This window comes from Echiichthys vipera, assembly GCF_963691815.1.
Source record: "Echiichthys vipera genome assembly, chromosome: 3".
Taxonomy (NCBI): domain Eukaryota; kingdom Metazoa; phylum Chordata; class Actinopteri; order Perciformes; family Trachinidae; genus Echiichthys; species Echiichthys vipera.
Window position 1 is genome coordinate 23,591,369 of NC_139828.1, and position 17,906 is coordinate 23,609,274.

General features: G+C 39.4%; 1 protein-coding gene across 1 annotated transcript in view; it reads right to left on the reverse strand.

Moving 5' to 3' along the window:
* Positions 1–6,138: 6,138 nt before the first annotated feature.
* Positions 6,139–17,906, reverse strand: part of LOC310945491 (ephrin type-B receptor 1-like) — a gene marked incomplete at both ends in the record, with an annotated part of 83,712 nt that continues 71,944 nt past the window's right edge. The window contains 6 exons of the mRNA XM_083911591.1: positions 6,139–6,250; positions 9,077–9,235; positions 9,359–9,555; positions 14,230–14,379; positions 15,484–15,631; positions 16,101–16,168. Coding sequence (XP_083767717.1) covers positions 6,139–6,250; positions 9,077–9,235; positions 9,359–9,555; positions 14,230–14,379; positions 15,484–15,631; positions 16,101–16,168 — 834 coding nt within the window. The remainder of the gene's footprint in view (positions 6,251–9,076; positions 9,236–9,358; positions 9,556–14,229; positions 14,380–15,483; positions 15,632–16,100; positions 16,169–17,906) is intronic.

Here is a 17,906-nt window from a genome sequence, read left to right on the forward strand (position 1 = left end):
CCCCCTTTATATATATAGGGGGACTCTATATACTCACATTATATTCCAACATTATAATACATTATATATATATATATATATATATAGAGAGAGAGAGAGAGAGAGAGTTATATGGTGTGAGTAAGTGACCATAAAGCTTTGTTGCTACACTAAATTAGGAATTATTTCATATCTTATATTTTATAAATGCTTTGCATGAACCAGATAGAAATAAGATACTAGAGAGGTCTAACTCCCTGTTAGACTTATTATGACCAAACTTTTTCAAAACTCCAAAAGACAATTTAAACACCAATCACAGATGTTCTGTAGAGCAGATAAAAACCTATACTATTAATCATATTTTACAGCAACCAATCAGAAGTATTTTTTTATAATTTCATAATATATAGACTACGTACCCTTCTTCTCTGTCTCTATCTTGAGCTCGACTGCTTGTGAATTGATAACCAAAGTGGATCAGTTTGATTGATTTGTCTTCTTTATTGACAAACAGTGCAGTGTAAATGTAAGACTCAGAAAGTTAACAGCTATAAACTCACACACGCACGATGTACAAACATTTTACTGCACACTGAACAACACACACACATTATATTACACACACACACAAACACACGCACACACGTACGAAGATGCACGTGCGTACGCGTACTCACATTATATTACAACATTATAATACATTATATGAGCAGTAACACCTATAACAGTATTGTAGGTAAACAGAGAAAGTCAGCTGATTACTGAGCTGTTTTCTTTTCTTTTTTTTCAAGATAAACCTTTAAATTACATACATATTGGAAAGTTTGATAAGCAAAAGGAAAGGAAAATAAATTAAAATCAATACATTAAAAAGGAGAGACAACTGTTTTGCATGTCCACAGAGTGTTTACAGTTCAGGTTAGTTTGATGAAACACTGGGAATGACTGAACACATGGATCAAACAAACCCTTCATTTTTGGGAAGTAAAGACCTTCACTTTATGGTTTTGGGATAAATGCTCTCCTGAAAACCCACAACAACACGCTGCAGGGTTGTTTTTTATTTAATGTAAAAGTGATACTTGCCAATACATCTTTAACATGTGCAAGTAGAAATGTCTGTGAGAATAGTACATCTAAGAATAAAACGAGTGCTGAATTTGCTTGCCTTTAAACCATTATTCAGTGGAGATGCAAACTGGAAGCAGAGCGAGTTGTACAGAGAGGTTGTGGGCATTAGGAGAAGAAAGAGGACAGCCGGGTAGAGCGAGAGTGAGGGAGACAAAAAGAGAAAGAGTAATCTCTCCACACCCAGCCTCATTTTTATTCAAACACGAGTGTCGAGCTTTTCCTCTCGCGTCTACACCCCTCCTTTTCCTCTTTTCCTCTGTTATCCTTCCCTTCTCCCCTTGTCCTTTCTATTACCTATTCCCTTTCAATTTTCCCTCTCATCTCCAGCCTCACCTACAGTATCTATTACACCAGAGCAACAGGAGAGTGGAGAAGCAGTTGAGTCGGTAAAAAATAACTGCAATTAAAAGATAAATCCACCCTAAAGCACGAGAGATCCTTTCTGGACCTATTTCGTTGTATATTGACAAATTTTTCCCATCTCAGTGGGTAATTGGCCAAACATGATGTGACATAATGTTGATATACTTCCAGCACAGTTACAGCGGAGTCTGAAATTGAGTTCTCTATCGAAAACATCTGCAGTTAATGTCAGGTTTCGGTGTCATTCCCTCAGAATCGGAGAGGGGGGCTTTTGTCTGGAGCTGCCATTTGTACCACCATTCAACAATGACAACTCCTCATAGTGGTCCCCATTGACAGCAGTCCCAGCAGACCAGAATGCAATGTTGAGTTTTTGCAGGGAAACTGTGGTCACATATATACGTGAGCACGAGCAGCAAGTTTCCACACAACACTAAAGTATCATGCAATAATTCATCAACAAAATGATGTCCTAATAAACAACATACAGTACAAATAGTGAAACCTAAAGGTAATTATGGGTAGATCTTTCCTTCTTTACAGGGGAAAGCTACCTTAAAGCAGAACAGTAGCTGTGTCCCAAACTGATAATATAAAGAAGTGGAAGAGAGAGGAGCTATTTTGGACATCCCTGGTTCTGCAAGTAAAAAATGTTACAGTAGACAATGAGTCCAGATGTACTTATTCTTCTTGGGCGGATCCGATTTTGATTAAGCTAAGTATAGTGCGTTCAAAGAAGCATTCGAGACAGGTTTTTATTGATGAAACGCTGGAGATGCCGGTGAGTAAGCGGGGTGAGGGAAATAAAAAGGTGGTCTCACTCGCGGTTCGAAAATAAAACTCATTCAGGTGTCTGTGTTAGGTTATGGACAGTTGCTAACACCATCTAAAATGTTATTGTTGTGACTATACTGCTGAAGTACTGACGTTACTTCTGGCATATTTTTGTTACCAAAAAAGTTTTAGCTTTGTTCCCCCCTCCTTGTGGATTGGAGGAAGTCTGAACTTGATTTTCATGTAGCCTAGGAAAACCAAGAATCTGGCCAACTTAATTTATCTGCATTTTTTTTTACCACTAGTAGTACTATATATTTATGTTTTTATGAGTGTTTTCTATTTTTTCTGCACATTCAAGTGCACTTACACAGGGACATGGGTGACCTGATTCACATTCCCATATATACTATGACAGACATTTATTTAGCATGACTGTTAGACCTCAAGGATATGAACAATGAGTTTTAGTGAGTAACACTGAATAATACTTTTACGGCATGAACACACTCCTCCATCCATACTCATACTAGATTCACTATGTACTGTAGTATGGAATTGGAGCACAGCTAGTGGCTAAAAAGTAAACAGTGAAATAGCACAAAATATGTGTAAATCAGAAAGTGTATTAACTCTTCATTGCTTAAAAGTGTTTCGCACATACACAAATAGAAAAAGGACTTAGTAAGTTGTTCCTATGTTTGAGGGGCTTGATTTAGGGTGGATTTAATTTTTAATTAGCACTCCAGAAAACAAACGTCAAACACAGTTTTCTCCATGAACTCTTGAAGCACTTCATCTTCTATTGATATTTGTAGTACATGATTTACCAAGAAACAGACTTATTTTCTGCAGCAATGTAGACTCACATCTGTCGTGTTCCTGAGGTATCCTCTCTGTGGTATAAATTTGTGCTTAAACCAATACATGTCATAGTAAAAATATAAGATGTGCGGTAGACCAATTAGGCTTCTCAAACACTGATATAGGAACATGTAAAATACCTCCAAAAGCTCAAAGCTAAACTTTTTAAATAGATGGAAAAAGATATGAAGAAAGGATAGATAAATCACACTTAGCTGCGTGTCATATAATGTATTAAGAAGCCTGTCTGTGTCGATAGCTTGTATTTCTTCTGCATGACATCTTTTTAGATGGTGTTTAATACGAGTTTTTAGGCACACTCATCGCCTCAGTCTCTGTTAAACCCCCGAGCCGACTGTTTTTCCAACTGGCATCTATTTACAACGAATTATGCCTCTGAACCACTGACACGCTCCCAGCTGATCTTAGTACTTCCTGATAAAATGCTCAATAAGCTATTGTTGCCAGGCAACAAATGCATTTCCAGTTGTGCCGGCAGAGCAGAGTTTTGCCAAAAAAGTAGAAACTGAAATGGTTGGAGGTTTAACATAGTTGTGGAGCTCTCAATGTCACAACATTCATAAATAAAAGAGTTTGGGCAGTCCCGACAGTGGAGAGCAGTGGTGCGAGACAAACACAAACACATCGTCCTGTAGAACATGTCAGCAGTAAAAACCTGTCGAATGCAAAAAACTAAATACTGTCACTTCTGTCACTGTGAGCATGCCTCCAAGATGACAAATACAATCATGACATCCAATCAGTGCTGCAGACTGGTAATCCTTGGGTTGTGGGGGCACACGCATGACCAGAGGTTTGGGCTAAAGGCAGAGCGAGCCTGCTGTTGTTTCACAGCTGGTAATCTGCTCAGCATTGAGATAAAAGCGATCTCCCAGTGTTTTTCCACCACTGTACCCCAGAGTGAGATCAGGCATTCTTGATAACATTTTTTGTGAAGACTAGTACATTACATTTCTTCACCAAAACATGTCTCTCTGACATGTCTGAGAGATCAATCTCTGTTGCTTGTAAATGGGAGTTGCGTAAGGCCCAGCACTGAAAAGGTTGCTGTCCACACATGTGAATGTGGATAGGTCACTTCAAGTTAATTTCATCTGCAATCTGACACAACAGTATTAATCACTGATGTAAACCGGGAAGAAATGCGGCTGTCAAAACAGACTCTAACAACAATGACATATCCAGCGGCCAATGAATAAAAAAATGGAAAGAAAGGTCCGCCTGCTTGCCTGCTGTAGAGTGATGATTACCATCTGGATGGAAGCCATACAGTTTTGTCTGAAAATTAGATTTGTTTCATGCATTGATAGTTCATGATGAGCATTTCTGGTTTGTTCATGCGCCGTATTAATGCCTGACTGGCACTCAGCTTTAGGATTTGCAGCCAAATCACAAGAACCTTGGATGAGAGAATACCTTTTATGCCTATCAAGATTCTCTGGCCTCAACTGTGTGTTCACAACAGGTGCGTCTCAGCAGCTGGTAATGACTTAGTATCTATCATCTCTTACGCTGTTTCTCCTCTTCTTTTATACTTTCAAGTCTGCAGTTGCTTCCTAGCTTGGAAAAATACTTATTACACTGCGATGGTTTGATATTTCTTTATCTGATTTTGTTTACGTTTGCTGCTCTGTAAATGCCTTTACTCAGACAGAAGAGCTGATTGTAAAACCTCATCCATTATGAGCAACCTCTGAATAAAGTATTTGAAGTACGCCAGGCTTTGCTAGCTCTCTGCCATTCTTGCTGAATGGAAATCACAAAAAGTAAGTTATTTCTGTCCGCAGTACACAGCACTTAAACATTTGTTCCAGTGATGAGTTAGGTGAGTCAGGCAGAGGAAGATAATCATACAGAGTTGACAAAATACTTAATTAAATGTTCGATGCTGTTGGTAAAACTGAAAGCAAATAGGAAATAAAACTTTCCATATCATAATATTTACAAACTCTTCAATATGAAGATGGATTCACAAAGTCCCATTTAACTGTTGGCTCTTGTCTGAATTTAAATGGTAGCAATTTTCACCAACAAACTGAAGTAGTCTCAGCAAAACACGCTGCAGATACCCCGCCCCTGCTCCAGAAACACCGATTTAAAAGACCCTTTTGTCAGGCTTTCAGTCCAGTTTGTCTGTTTAGTTGGTTTCCTCTTCACAGTAGCGTGTTGTGTGATTTATTGTTACATAAAAAACAGGCGTTGAATCATACAGTCAACTGGTCTGTGGATTTCATTGGTGGAAGATTTTGGGCAAGAGGGAAAGTTTGTGTACCTGTTATAGTCAGGCAGAAGTTCAGACTGTAGCTTTTTGTTTTGTTTTGTTTTGCAGTCAAAAATCATGTCTGCCTTGTTTTTCCTCCTGCACAATTCCCTTCAAGGGCCACATTGCAACCATGCAATTTTGTAAAGCTTAAATGGAAAGAGGAAGAATAAGACGTTGAGGGGGATGAATGATAGATGCGATAAGGGGAAGAATGTGGGGGAGGAAATTGTCCATTAAGGCTGGAGGAGGAGGAGGCTCTGGAGTGGAGTCATAGAGCCAATCATGGGCCTCAGACAGTACCTGGAGAAGAAGAAATGGGTGAAAATGAGGGGATGAATGAAGGGAACAGGACAGGTTCGGATGAAGGAGATGGAAAGGGAGAGTGGGTCAAGAAAACTAACAGTACGGGATAGGTTTATGAGGTGATTAGAGGTTTGGCTGAGGCGTGGCCTCCCCAACCTAAGTTTACTACCATAGTTATCGTTTTTAACATTTATTTTACAATTTATTAAATGGTGTAAAAACAAAAATTCTGTCCAATGACTGAAGGAAGGACCTGGTGACTACTGAGGCCATGCAGACACAAAAATGGCCACAGTGTTTATTAAAAACATGTAAAGTGGTTTCCATTATTAAGGGCAGCAAACTATGAAGGTAAAACAGAAGTGTGATGATGACAGCTTGCTCCCTCAGACTGTACACTTGTCAAATATTTCATACTGTTTCACTCCCCTGTGTGGTTACACAGATTCAGTAGGAGACTGGTCATCGATGTTGTGACTCATCGACTGAACACTGGTCAGGATTTTCTTCTGGTGTCCGGCTAAAGACACTCCAATCCTCTGAAGATCTCTGTAAAAAAAAACAGAAAGAGGTTTTTTAAACACCAATAAATCATTACGACATTGGTACTGAGTGGTGCTGAAATTGGAATAAAAAAATGTGCCGGTTCTCTAAATTATCACAGCAAGAACATGCTGTGTAACTGCTGTTTTTGACTAGTTTGATTAAATAATGACAAAGCAGTAGCCTATGTTTAACTAATCATTTCGAGAGAGAAAAATATAATTCACATAAATCAAGCTCATCTTTTTAGAGATACACTGGTCCTCATGCAAGAACCACTCATCCTTAAGAGGCTTGTACGAGTGATTTATGAGAACTTGCTGCATTCACCAACTTTCTCGGATTTTGAATTTTCTCTGAGGTTAGAACACAATTTAAGGTGGTCCTGACTAGCACTGCCCCCAAATAGTCAACCAAGCACTGGTCAACCAAAAAATCATTAGCCAACCAAAATTTCTAGTCTATTGGTCACCAAAAAACAAACATTTTGAGCCATTTCTTGTCAAAATTAAGTGAAAATCTATGTTACTAGCGGCTGGAGTGCTTTTAATGTGAAGGGCCAGATACAGGAAGTCGTGACACTCACTCAGTGTCAGTGTTGTTTTTTTTTAACATGGCAGGCAGGTCCCTGCAGGACATTAATATCCAATCATGTAAGGAAAGAAGTCTAAAGTATGGGATCACTTTGAAAAGAACAAGCATGACCCCAAGAAGGTCACATGCAAACTTTGCAACTTTGCCTCACTCGTCCACTAAGAACATGACCTACCACCTAAACATGTAAGTAATGTTAGCATAGCTACCTGCCCATGGAGGCCGAAGTTTGAAAGCAGATATAAACACATTTTATTATTGACTGAAATAATTAGTCGATAAATAATCAATAAATAGTGTGCGGCTGTGCGCACTTATAAAATAATGGTTATTAATTATGTTGAATGATGTTATTATTTAAATTTGCATAATGTAAATTTACAATATTTGGACGAGGGAGAATAAAAGTGGGTGGGATCAGAAAGAGATAAATCTAATTTTATTTTACGCTGGTCACTTATAAATTAAAAACATGAGATGGTTTTACACACCATTACTGTCATACCTATTGGCCGTATCTTCACATACAGGTTTATGCAAGTCGCTGTCAAAGTGACATCCTCCGTTGCGATGTCTGCAACATCACCTATTACGGCACGTGTTCTCTTCTCCATCTCTGTGACAGAGACTTCCCCTCGACCCCCTCCTGTTGCAGTCATTGTTTGCCGTTCTTTATTTTTTTGACACTACGACCCTCTGGTGACACGGCATTAATGGCACTCTTTATTTTCTCCCATTCCTTAGATTTAAGAGACCCTTTATTTCACCACGGCTGACACTGTTGAAAAGTATGGACTTTCCTTTATGCATCTCTGGAAGCAGGACTTCAGTCTCAAAGCTCATAAAGTTCTGTTTTTACTCTTTGGTGCCGTTTTCATGAACATTTCCGAACATATGGGGCAGGACATGTAGTCTAATATGGTATTATTGGGGTGTTAATTATGCTAATTTACAATTTTCATGAATGTGCGCTCATTTACACACAGGTGGTATTTATCATGTTAAGCATTCACACAATTATCTGAAGATAGGAGCATTTGCTGAATCTGACATGGCACAAGCGTATGAAAAAAGTAAGAGTAAGTTAAGAAAAGATTACGAAAACATTCTTTAATGAGACCCATTGTTTTGTTGTGGATAAACTGCTTTGAGCACAGAAATGTCAAATGTGTTCATATTTAAATGTTAGAAACTGTCTATTCCGTTGGCATACTCTGTGTGCATACGTATACTACAGCGATATCCACAGTGAGGGGAAATATAATGTATCATACATTTTTATTGATCAAATATTTTGTCAGGAAGAATTTGCTTTTAACCACACTGAAAAAAATCCTATCCTATATCCTATTTAGCCTATACAAGGTCATATAGATAACTTTTTATGGGCTATATGGGCAGATGAGTGTGCAAGGGTCTGGTAGGATCCCACATAAATCTCGTCATCAAAGGTTGTACACACGTTGAATTTTAAAATATAATTTAACCCACAAACAACAGACCATGGATTTGTTTTTAGTTTAATAACATAACTAAGAAAATGTCTCATACATAGCAAATATTTTAAAAAAAGTTCACTGACAAATAGCCAATTCTTTGTGGCTCTATCTGCACTGGTACTATTTTAGTAGATTTAATTAATCCCCATGGGGAAACTCATGCTCTATCTTTGACCCACAGTGAAATGTACAGGGACCAGCTGCAGCTCTCAGACTGGTGCCTTGGTCAAAGATAATGGCAGGAGCCACATCTCGTAGCTCTCAGACAAGAGGAGTGATGCCAGTTTGCCTTCTTTTACAGGCTATTTTAAGCAGGAAAAACAACAATATATATATTCTTTAAATAGCTAAAAACTACCAGAATTTCTCATAATGGCAGATGGTGAAGAAAGTGAAATGCTAATTAACACCTGGGATGCCAGGTATAGCTACACTTTAAAACACTTTAAAGAAACTACAGCAATATCTCTTGGAGGAACAAGGCTTCTTATCACCGTAATTTGGCAATGTTTTACAGTTTTTCAGTTTACAATGATGCTCTGTTAATGTACTCGAAGTATTTTATATCATGATAAAAAGATGGAAGTAAGTTAGTCTTGGAGATTGTTCAAAGAAATGGATAGGCGTACACATGGACCAGTAGTCAGCCAACCAGATACACTGCCAGTTGTCCAACTAACAAGACACCGCCTTAGCAGATGAGCAGTGTGAGAAGTAACAATCAAACAGGTAGACTTACTCGGCTGTGATTTGTGTGACGAGGGGCAAAGAAGTGAAACCCGAGCCCAGGAAGGAGTCTCGATACTGGGTCATCTTCAGCGCAGCCAGCCAGTCTTCCACAGAGCTCACCCTGCTCAGGTCTGGAGCTCCGCGGTCTAACAAAGGATGATGGGAAGGACTGCAGACAGCAGATACACAGGGAGAGACAAGCACACGTCAGCAAAAAATATAGAAAATACAGTTTCACTCAGACAGGAAGAGTGTGTTTGTGTATGTAAATTTGTGTTTTATCTCTCCTCACCCGGGGGCGATGTTGTTGGTGCCGGCTTTGAGAGACGCAGGGTTGCGTATCATTTTGTCCAACATGCTGACAATATCGGGGAACTTTGGCCGTGCGTTCCTGTCTTTCTGCCAACAGTCCAGCATCAGCTGGTGCAGCACTACCGGGCAGTCCATTGGAGCTGGCAGCCTGAAGTCCTGCTCGATGGCATTTATCACCTGGGACACAGCGAGAGATGGGAGCAGGGAAAAGAGGCGAAAGGACAAACCCACAGAGGATTAATAGCTGACTCTAAGCTCACTGCTTTGGTTTTATGGCTCGCAACTTTACTGTTTACTGTGGTTCACTCTCATTGCTGTTATCAGTATTGTTTTCAGACGCAGCAGCAAAAAAAGCGCGGATAAACCTGCTGTACACTACCAGCTCAGCACCAGAAAGACAAAAATATCAACTAGCTGGTGAATATAGTGGAGCATATAGCAGCTACAAAGACCGATGTTTCATTCAGGAGATGGTGGAGACCAAAATGAATGTTGCTTAAAAAATAGCAACATTATTGTTAGTAACTGCTAATACATTCGTTCTATCAACGTTATAAGGTGATGTGTCATTCTAATGTTGCACTACACCGCACCATTTAATAATATTAAACAGCTTCTTATTATATCATTATCATATTTTGTACATTGTTTTAGCTTCCATATTGTTAGAGTCCCAGAGGTGATGGAATATGTGGGCAGGGTATAACTGTGAGAGGGATTTGATTGCTGAAAAGTGATTTAGTGAGCACTGAGTCTCCGGGGAACAGTTTGAAACTGGGTTTAATTGTACAGGAGTGTCTCAACCCACTCCTCTATCAGCCATCCATTGTTGGATGAGGAGGCAGAGTAAGAAGGAGAAATTAATAACTTCCACCAGCCATTTAGGAAATGTTGGAAAGGGGCTCTAAACTCACATTTAATTGGATTAAATTGACATTTATTTAACATGAAAAAGATGAAAGTTTTTTTCAAAGTGTGTTTTTAAACAAGCCCACTTTTTCTAGCATCGAAAATGGAAGATATAAATGACGGGGGAAAATATTGTGAAATAAATGTATTTTTCTGATCAGACATTAGTAAATTGCACACAGAGATGAAAGAGGCAAACATATCCAAAGTTGAGTCCAGCTCTCTCGCTGCTGTCAGGGGACTCGAGTTTTGATTTGTGACTTCCTGTTGGCAGAGAAGAGTTCAGCCTTCTCTGCTCCTTTGTTATTTTGAAAGGTGTATTTTTACAGAAGAATATTGCCTCGTTCAGCATGAATTAAAACCACAGGCAAAAGATGAAAACTCGGATTAGTTAGGAAGATTCAAATTTCATGTGAGAACTTCATCCGGACACAGCATGCAGTCGCACAGTATCTCCAGTTATTCATCGCAAAGCAGCAGTGACGCCTGCTGCAGTCTCTGATGTCAAGCAGGTCTTTTTACACAGAGGCGCTTTTGATTTAATTACACCAATGCAGGTACTGACAAATGATACGGATCTGTCAAGGCTTTCCTGTGACAACTTTGAGGCAATAATTTTGTATTGCAGGGAGGTTTCGTCAAATATGCTGGCATACCTTTGAGTGCAGAATGTAATTATCTTGAACATTACAGAGTTCAAAAAAATCCTTTGACTGAAAGAGTAACTAGCTGCCTTGCCACCTAGAAGAAAAATAATCAAAGGAAGGAAGAAGTTCCATGATCATTACTTCAAATTATTCTGCCCCTGTGCCAGCAATGTGAGAATATTTTTCTAATGTCGCCGTAACTCAAATTATCGTCGTTACAATGTTAAAAACTCTCATTGTTGTGTAATCTGATGGATGAAGTGGCTGAGTGCTTTCAGCTATTTCAACACATCACATATCCAGATACTATCATATTTCTTCTAACCTTTCACACTCCCAATGACTATTTTCATGCGAACAAACCTTTATAGCACCAGGAATCAGAGGGGCTACTACCATGTGTTGACAAGATGGAAAGGTGTCAGCATCACTATTGTTTGAATGTAACTATAATTTTGAATATTGAAAAGTACTACTTTAACCTTCCATTTATGTTCAAAGGTAATTTGGGGAAATATGTTAGCCTATTTGCTTTTTTAACATGAGTTACATGAAAAGACCAATGCCCCTGTCTCTGTACAGTACATATGAAGCTACCACCATCAGCTGGTTAGTTTAACTCAGCACAAAGACAGATTTTCAAATGAGGTTGGCACGGAAACAGTGGATTCCAGGAAATCATCGCACCCTTCCAAGAAAAAGTCACACCCTAAACCCCCCTGCAAAACCACAACTTCCATTTCTACAGTACATGATCTTGTTTGCTGTTACCAGTTAAGATAATCGGCTGTTGGCTGGTCTTCTTCAAATCTCATTGAAAGAGAGGGAAAGATGCCTGAAGAGGGCTCACTGTACTTCAGTTGAGGCCTTTTTTTTTTTTTGCTTTTTACCTATTGGAGCTTTAAGGTAAATACATGAACAATTTTCTACATTGTTGTTTTCCCACCATTCCCCATTACCTGACCTCCACATCCACCTGTTCATTATCTTCACAAGTTGACCTGTACTGTAGCCTCATTACTCTGCCAGATTTTCTTTTGTGCCTGCAAAAGTGTTCCAGTCTTTTTTCCTACTCATTTAATGACCTCTACTTTTTTCTGGACTTTTGCCTACAAGTTTTTTCCATCTAGAACTTATCTGCCTCACCTTGCTTTTATTGTTGACCTAATAAATGTTGTTTGAACTCCACCTGTTCTGCTTGGGATTGGAGCTTTAGAGACCAAACGTTGTTTCTAAATCTAAGCTGCAGCACTGTATCTAGAGTCTTGGTGGTGCTGCTATGTTTTTAATGAGCGACTTTAAGAAAGCAGATGTGCCATAAAATTCCTTGAAATAACACTTCAACGTGTCTTTTTTAAGCGCTTCCCATAAATTTAAAGTTACTAGCCTGTGTCAGTGTACTTGTAAGCCTACCTAAAGGTAAGCTGGGGGAATGCAGTGCTTCTATGACTGTAAATTCTGTGCCGTGGTTTGTCTGCTCGCTGACTGAACTCTACTTGACCCCGACACACTTCTCAGGCTTTGTGCTGCAAAAATTCTCTCTAAGCATCGCTGTCAATCAAGAAAGCAGCAAGTGTAGTAAAACATCACAGGTCTCTTTCATGATTAATTCATGTTGAACACAGCACCTGTGGTGGCTCCACTGACAATTTCACCGTTACACATTCTTTGAAATCACGTGTGTGCCTATCTGTGTGAGGTTCATGCATAGTTAATGCCCCACCAGACCCTCGTTAGCTATAGTGGTAACACCCACTTTCCCCATCATTATACACTGTCTGTGCCATTATAAAACTGTCCCTGTCATTATATCAACTCTCTGTCATTACTGCTGCATAGACTGCTTCTATTGCCGAGGAGCAACCATAAGGGAATGAGGGGTGAGGCTGCAAGGGAGGAGGTGAAGAGAGACAGCAGGGGGGAGGTAAGAGACGGGGGAAAGTGTGAAACACGAGGAAAGAGATGGTTAAGGTGATGTAGATGCTAGACATGGAAATGGTTCTCTACTGTCAAAAATAGAATAGAATTATTTATTTCTATTGGTTGAGTATGTGCGACTGTCTTACAGTTGGAATAGCATCTCGCCACTGATTAACTCCTCATCAGTGGGAGAGATAACCAGACAGGGAAATGGCACAAAACATCCATATATTTCCTAAAGGAAAGTTATTAGCAATATTTTCCAAGTTGAACACAACTGAGGACAATTAGTAACACAGCAACAAAATTTACTTTTAAGTTTAAACTCAAGACAAATCGAAGGCTTTAAAATTTCCAAGGCTCCTCTGTGTCAAAGCTATTATAAATATAGAGATTCAGAAAGCAAGAGTAAGGATTTAGAGCCTCAGTGCTTTGAAGTGGGTTTTAGTGCCAAAACTAACTATAATCTGAGTATCTCAATTCTTCTCGAAATAGAAACCTAGAAATAAAAATGTCAGCAATCCGATCTTCTGGAACCTTTTTCATGTACTGTACGTGATCCCCTCTAGGTTTAAACAGTAAAATGGAAGTCTAAAGAAAGGATGAGAGAGTGGATTTTATGATGGATTTTATCATAAGAATGGGAGAGAAGTGTACACTTCTTTAAAAAAACAAAACAAAAAACAAACTGCCTATCATTTCCAGCCAAGAAAACACAGGGATGATTGTAACCTCACACCACTTAATAACATCACTGTGATCCCAGCACAGAGACAAAACTAAGGTTTCAAAAAGCTGTAGCAAATTGATAATACTGTGCAGGTAATTGGAATAAAGTTGTCAAGACAATGAAGTATTCCCAGAAGAAAATATAAGCAGGAATACAAAATCCTGATGCCTTGTGGTCTGATGTTCCAAGCAACAAACATTTCTGTGACACTTAAAATTGATGTCCTCATTTTCCATGTGTTTTCCAAGACATGTAGACACCCTGCTGTGAGAGACGGCAAAGGAAACAAACAAGCACACCCCCAACACACACACACACACACACACACACACACGCAGACACACACACACACACACACACACACACACACACACACACACACACACACACACACACACACACACGCAGACACACACACACACACACACACACACACACACACACTACAGAAAGGCAGTAAGCAACAAAAAGAATGGGTAAACGTATACACAACATTATTCACAGACTTCAATGAGAACACAAGAACAAAAGAAAGACTCTTTCACTGATGCTCTGTCTCTCTATCTCTCCCTCTCTCTCTCTCTCTCTCTCTCTCTCACACACACATACACACACACACAAACAAACAAACATGCAGTGACTTACATCTTGGTTGCTCATATCCCAGTAAGGTCTCTCTCCGTATGACATCACCTCCCAGGTGACAATCCCATAACTCCAGACATCTGAAGCCGACGTAAACTTCCTGTAGGCGATTGCCTCCGGAGCTGTCCACCGCACTGGGATTTTACCACCCTGAGAGAAAAGAAATACAACAGGGAAGAAGGGAGGGGTAAATAAATGATGAAAAGAAAGAAAAGAAGTCTTCTGCTTCATACAGCAGTTCCTCTCTTGACGTGCATCCTTGCATTCATCATCACAGTACTAAACAGAGGCCATAGGCGGCATACAGTATATCTGCAACTGTACATCATAAACATAAAGGTGACAACAGACTATTAATTCAATGCTCATTGCAATCCTTACTTGCTTCAAAGCTTTAATCGTTGCCATGGCAATCAACTATGATTTTTTTGGGGGGGGTTACACATGCATTACCTCAAAAGTCCCAAATGGCCTATGAAATAAGGAATAGTGGTCCAACATTATCATTATGCATCAACATTGATTGTCATGTTGTTTGTGTTCTATTATTGGGGTTTGTGCATGTGTACTGAAACGGAGATCAACAAGACAGAACATGTCACTTAGTTTGGTTTCTAAGTCGACGCCTGCTTTCATAGGTTGTAAATAAAACTCTTGACGCGGTCGTCCACACCAAGAACTTTAACTATAATGATAATGATAATGTTAATGATAACGATGTGAGCATCCACACTGATGAGTGATAACGCTCTGTAAACTGCGGTGCCAAGCGAACACTGCATGCTCCAGCTGTGTCAGAGCCCCACATGTCCCTCGCCTTCTGCATTACCCAAAAGCATCAATTTGCTTACACAAAGGAGGCAGATACAACATTTATAAAGCACTTAATTTTGATATTATTTTTCATTATTCTTATTAACAGGAATATGAATAATAAGAGATTGAGATATGAGAGATTGACAGATGAAAAGTAGCTAGTATACTTACTACTACGTATATTATTTTAGCTTGTACCTGACTTACCCAATATCCAGTTTTTTCATATAAATAAACATGTCATACTTCCCCTGAAACATAACACTCCTTTAAAGGCATAATGTCATTATTATGATTGTGATTATGACTCAACTTCCATCTTTGTTTGTTTTGTTTTATGCATCATGATTCATGTTACATTGTGTATGTGCCGCTGTCTGTCCTTGAATGTTATCTGTTTATATTATTGCATGTGAGTGTGAGTGTGCAAGTCCTCACCAGTGAGCTGGTGTAGGTGGGGTCAGAGGTGTCGTCCTCCAGATATCGAGATAATCCAAAATCGGACACCTTACACACCAAGTTACTGTTAACCAGGATGTTCCGAGCAGCCAGGTCCCGATGAACATAACTCATCTCTGCAAGGTACCTGTAACATCAACAAGATTTATTGTGTGGATGTGCGTGTTATCCATTGCCAGCTACCTGGGATACTAAAAAAAACTAATGGGATTCAGTGTGTGTGTGTGTCAGTGTATGTTTCATGCTACCAAGCCGACAAGCAGTGGTGCTCTTAACTCAAATACATAGAGTTTGTGTTTGTTTTTTAGTGCATGAGTGTGTGAGACAGAGAATCTGCAGTATGTGGAGGCAGAATATTTCAAGCTGCTGATGCCTGATTGAGTAGAACACACGAGCAGATAGAATTGGATATCACCACATGAAATCTCAATGTGGGAGAATTGGTATTGTTACATAAAAATCAAATTTCACACAACAATCATTGAAATGTCTGAAAAAGTTTCCTCTTCATCTTTATAATAAATGGATTTCTGTGTGTGTGTGTGTGTGTGTGTGTGTGTGTGTGTGTGTGTGTGTGTGTGTGTGTGTGTGTGTACCTCATTCCAGATACGATGCCTCTCAGCATACCAACCAGCTGAATCACAGGGAACTGCCCATCATTTTGCTGCAAAACCATGAACCATGACAGGATTATTTTTATTTTCCATTATCAGACCTTTTCAATGTAGTTATTTCAAGAAAGTCAGAGATCTGTCAGTATTTCACATAAAATTTCACGAAGGGGGGGGGGGGGTATAACAACAGATGACACTTACAGAACATGTTACAGGAAGTCTTGACTGCAATTTGATTAAGATGTTATGAGAAAAGTAGCACAGAAACAGTCTGAATATTTCTGCTGTTATGGAAATATGTTTTTCATGTTTTAACTTCAACTTAAAGACAGAATGAGTAGGATTTGTCCGCTGCGGTTTGTAAGCACAACATTCAAAGTTGGCCCCTCCTCCCAGGCTTGCCGACACTAGCCAGCGCTCTTAGCAATCTTCATTCTAGCTAGCTAATGGGCATAGTATTTGTGTCCAGAAGAATTCAGAGGAGCTTATTAAGATTCCACAACACAGATCACAGTGTTAGCCAGCACAGAGCCCCCGGGTGAGGGAGTGACAGCTAGAGGCAGAGACAGAGCGAAGGGCAGAGAAAACCCAGAAATTTCCCAAACACAGCAAAATGAACAAGTGGGGTATAAATGATGATTGAGGGGGATTACTTATGTATGAGGCTATACAATGTTTTTTAGGAAAATCCTGCTCATTAAGTCTCTTGGTCTTGGGTTGGGGTTAAGAAGTCAGTTTGCTTAAAAGTGCTCATAAGATCATTTAAAACTAAACCCTAAAACCTCCTGCCCACACAATGGGGCTTTGTCCAACAGTTTTGACACTTTCCGAAACACCACTCCTTTAACACAGGCTTTTAAAGTTGAGAAATTAATAATTAATATGCTGTTTTTCACCTTGAAGAACAGTTTAGTTAAGGAAAGATGTTCTTTCAAGCTGGAATGAGTAAACAGCGACTTTGATTATACTCATGCAGTATGTGTTTCATCACACAATTTAACTAATTTAAATCAGATTATTAGGAGCAGATGTTTCTTAATGTGTATGAGTAAACATAAAATGTCTTAGCAGAATAACAAAAATCAAGTGAAAAAACACATTTTGTGGAAGTTGAAGCTTGTTGTTGTGACATGTTGACATACCCAAAAGCTATTATACTCTTCTCACCTTTGGGCCAGACAATTTCTGCCTCTTATTAACATCACTGACATCCCTGCTGACATAGCTGCAGTCAAAGGTGTGTATGTGTGTCTTTTAATTCACTTTGCACATCAAATCACGCCTTTGATGCTCCTCTAGCCTAATCCTCTGCAGGCAAAATCCTTCTTCTAGGTACACAAAGACACACGCATATTGATCCTCTGGGTCTTGCTCCTGCAAGATGGTCACGCTAGGACAGCAACACCAGTGAGATCGATCATTGTGTGTGTGTGTGTGTGTGTGTGTGAGTCAGCGGATGATTTCTGAGTCAAAAGGGGTCAGACTGTGAGAACCAAACATCAAAGAGTTTCTCTTTCTGTCTTTAGAAGCGCCTTGAAAGGAGGGCAGGATCAAAGAGAAGGACAGACTGACGGACAGACATGCTCGCAGGATGAGGAGGAAAGTGCACAGGAAGGAAAAGAGAGGAGAAAAAGATGAGCAGGAGGTTCTCTTTCTCGAAAAAACAAAAAACTCCCACACTTTTTGGGTATTTATGTGTTTTGGACTATAGGTGATTCTGAACTGAAGAAAAGTGTGTACACAGATACTGTAGACAAATACATAAACGCATAAAGTGTGTCAATGTCG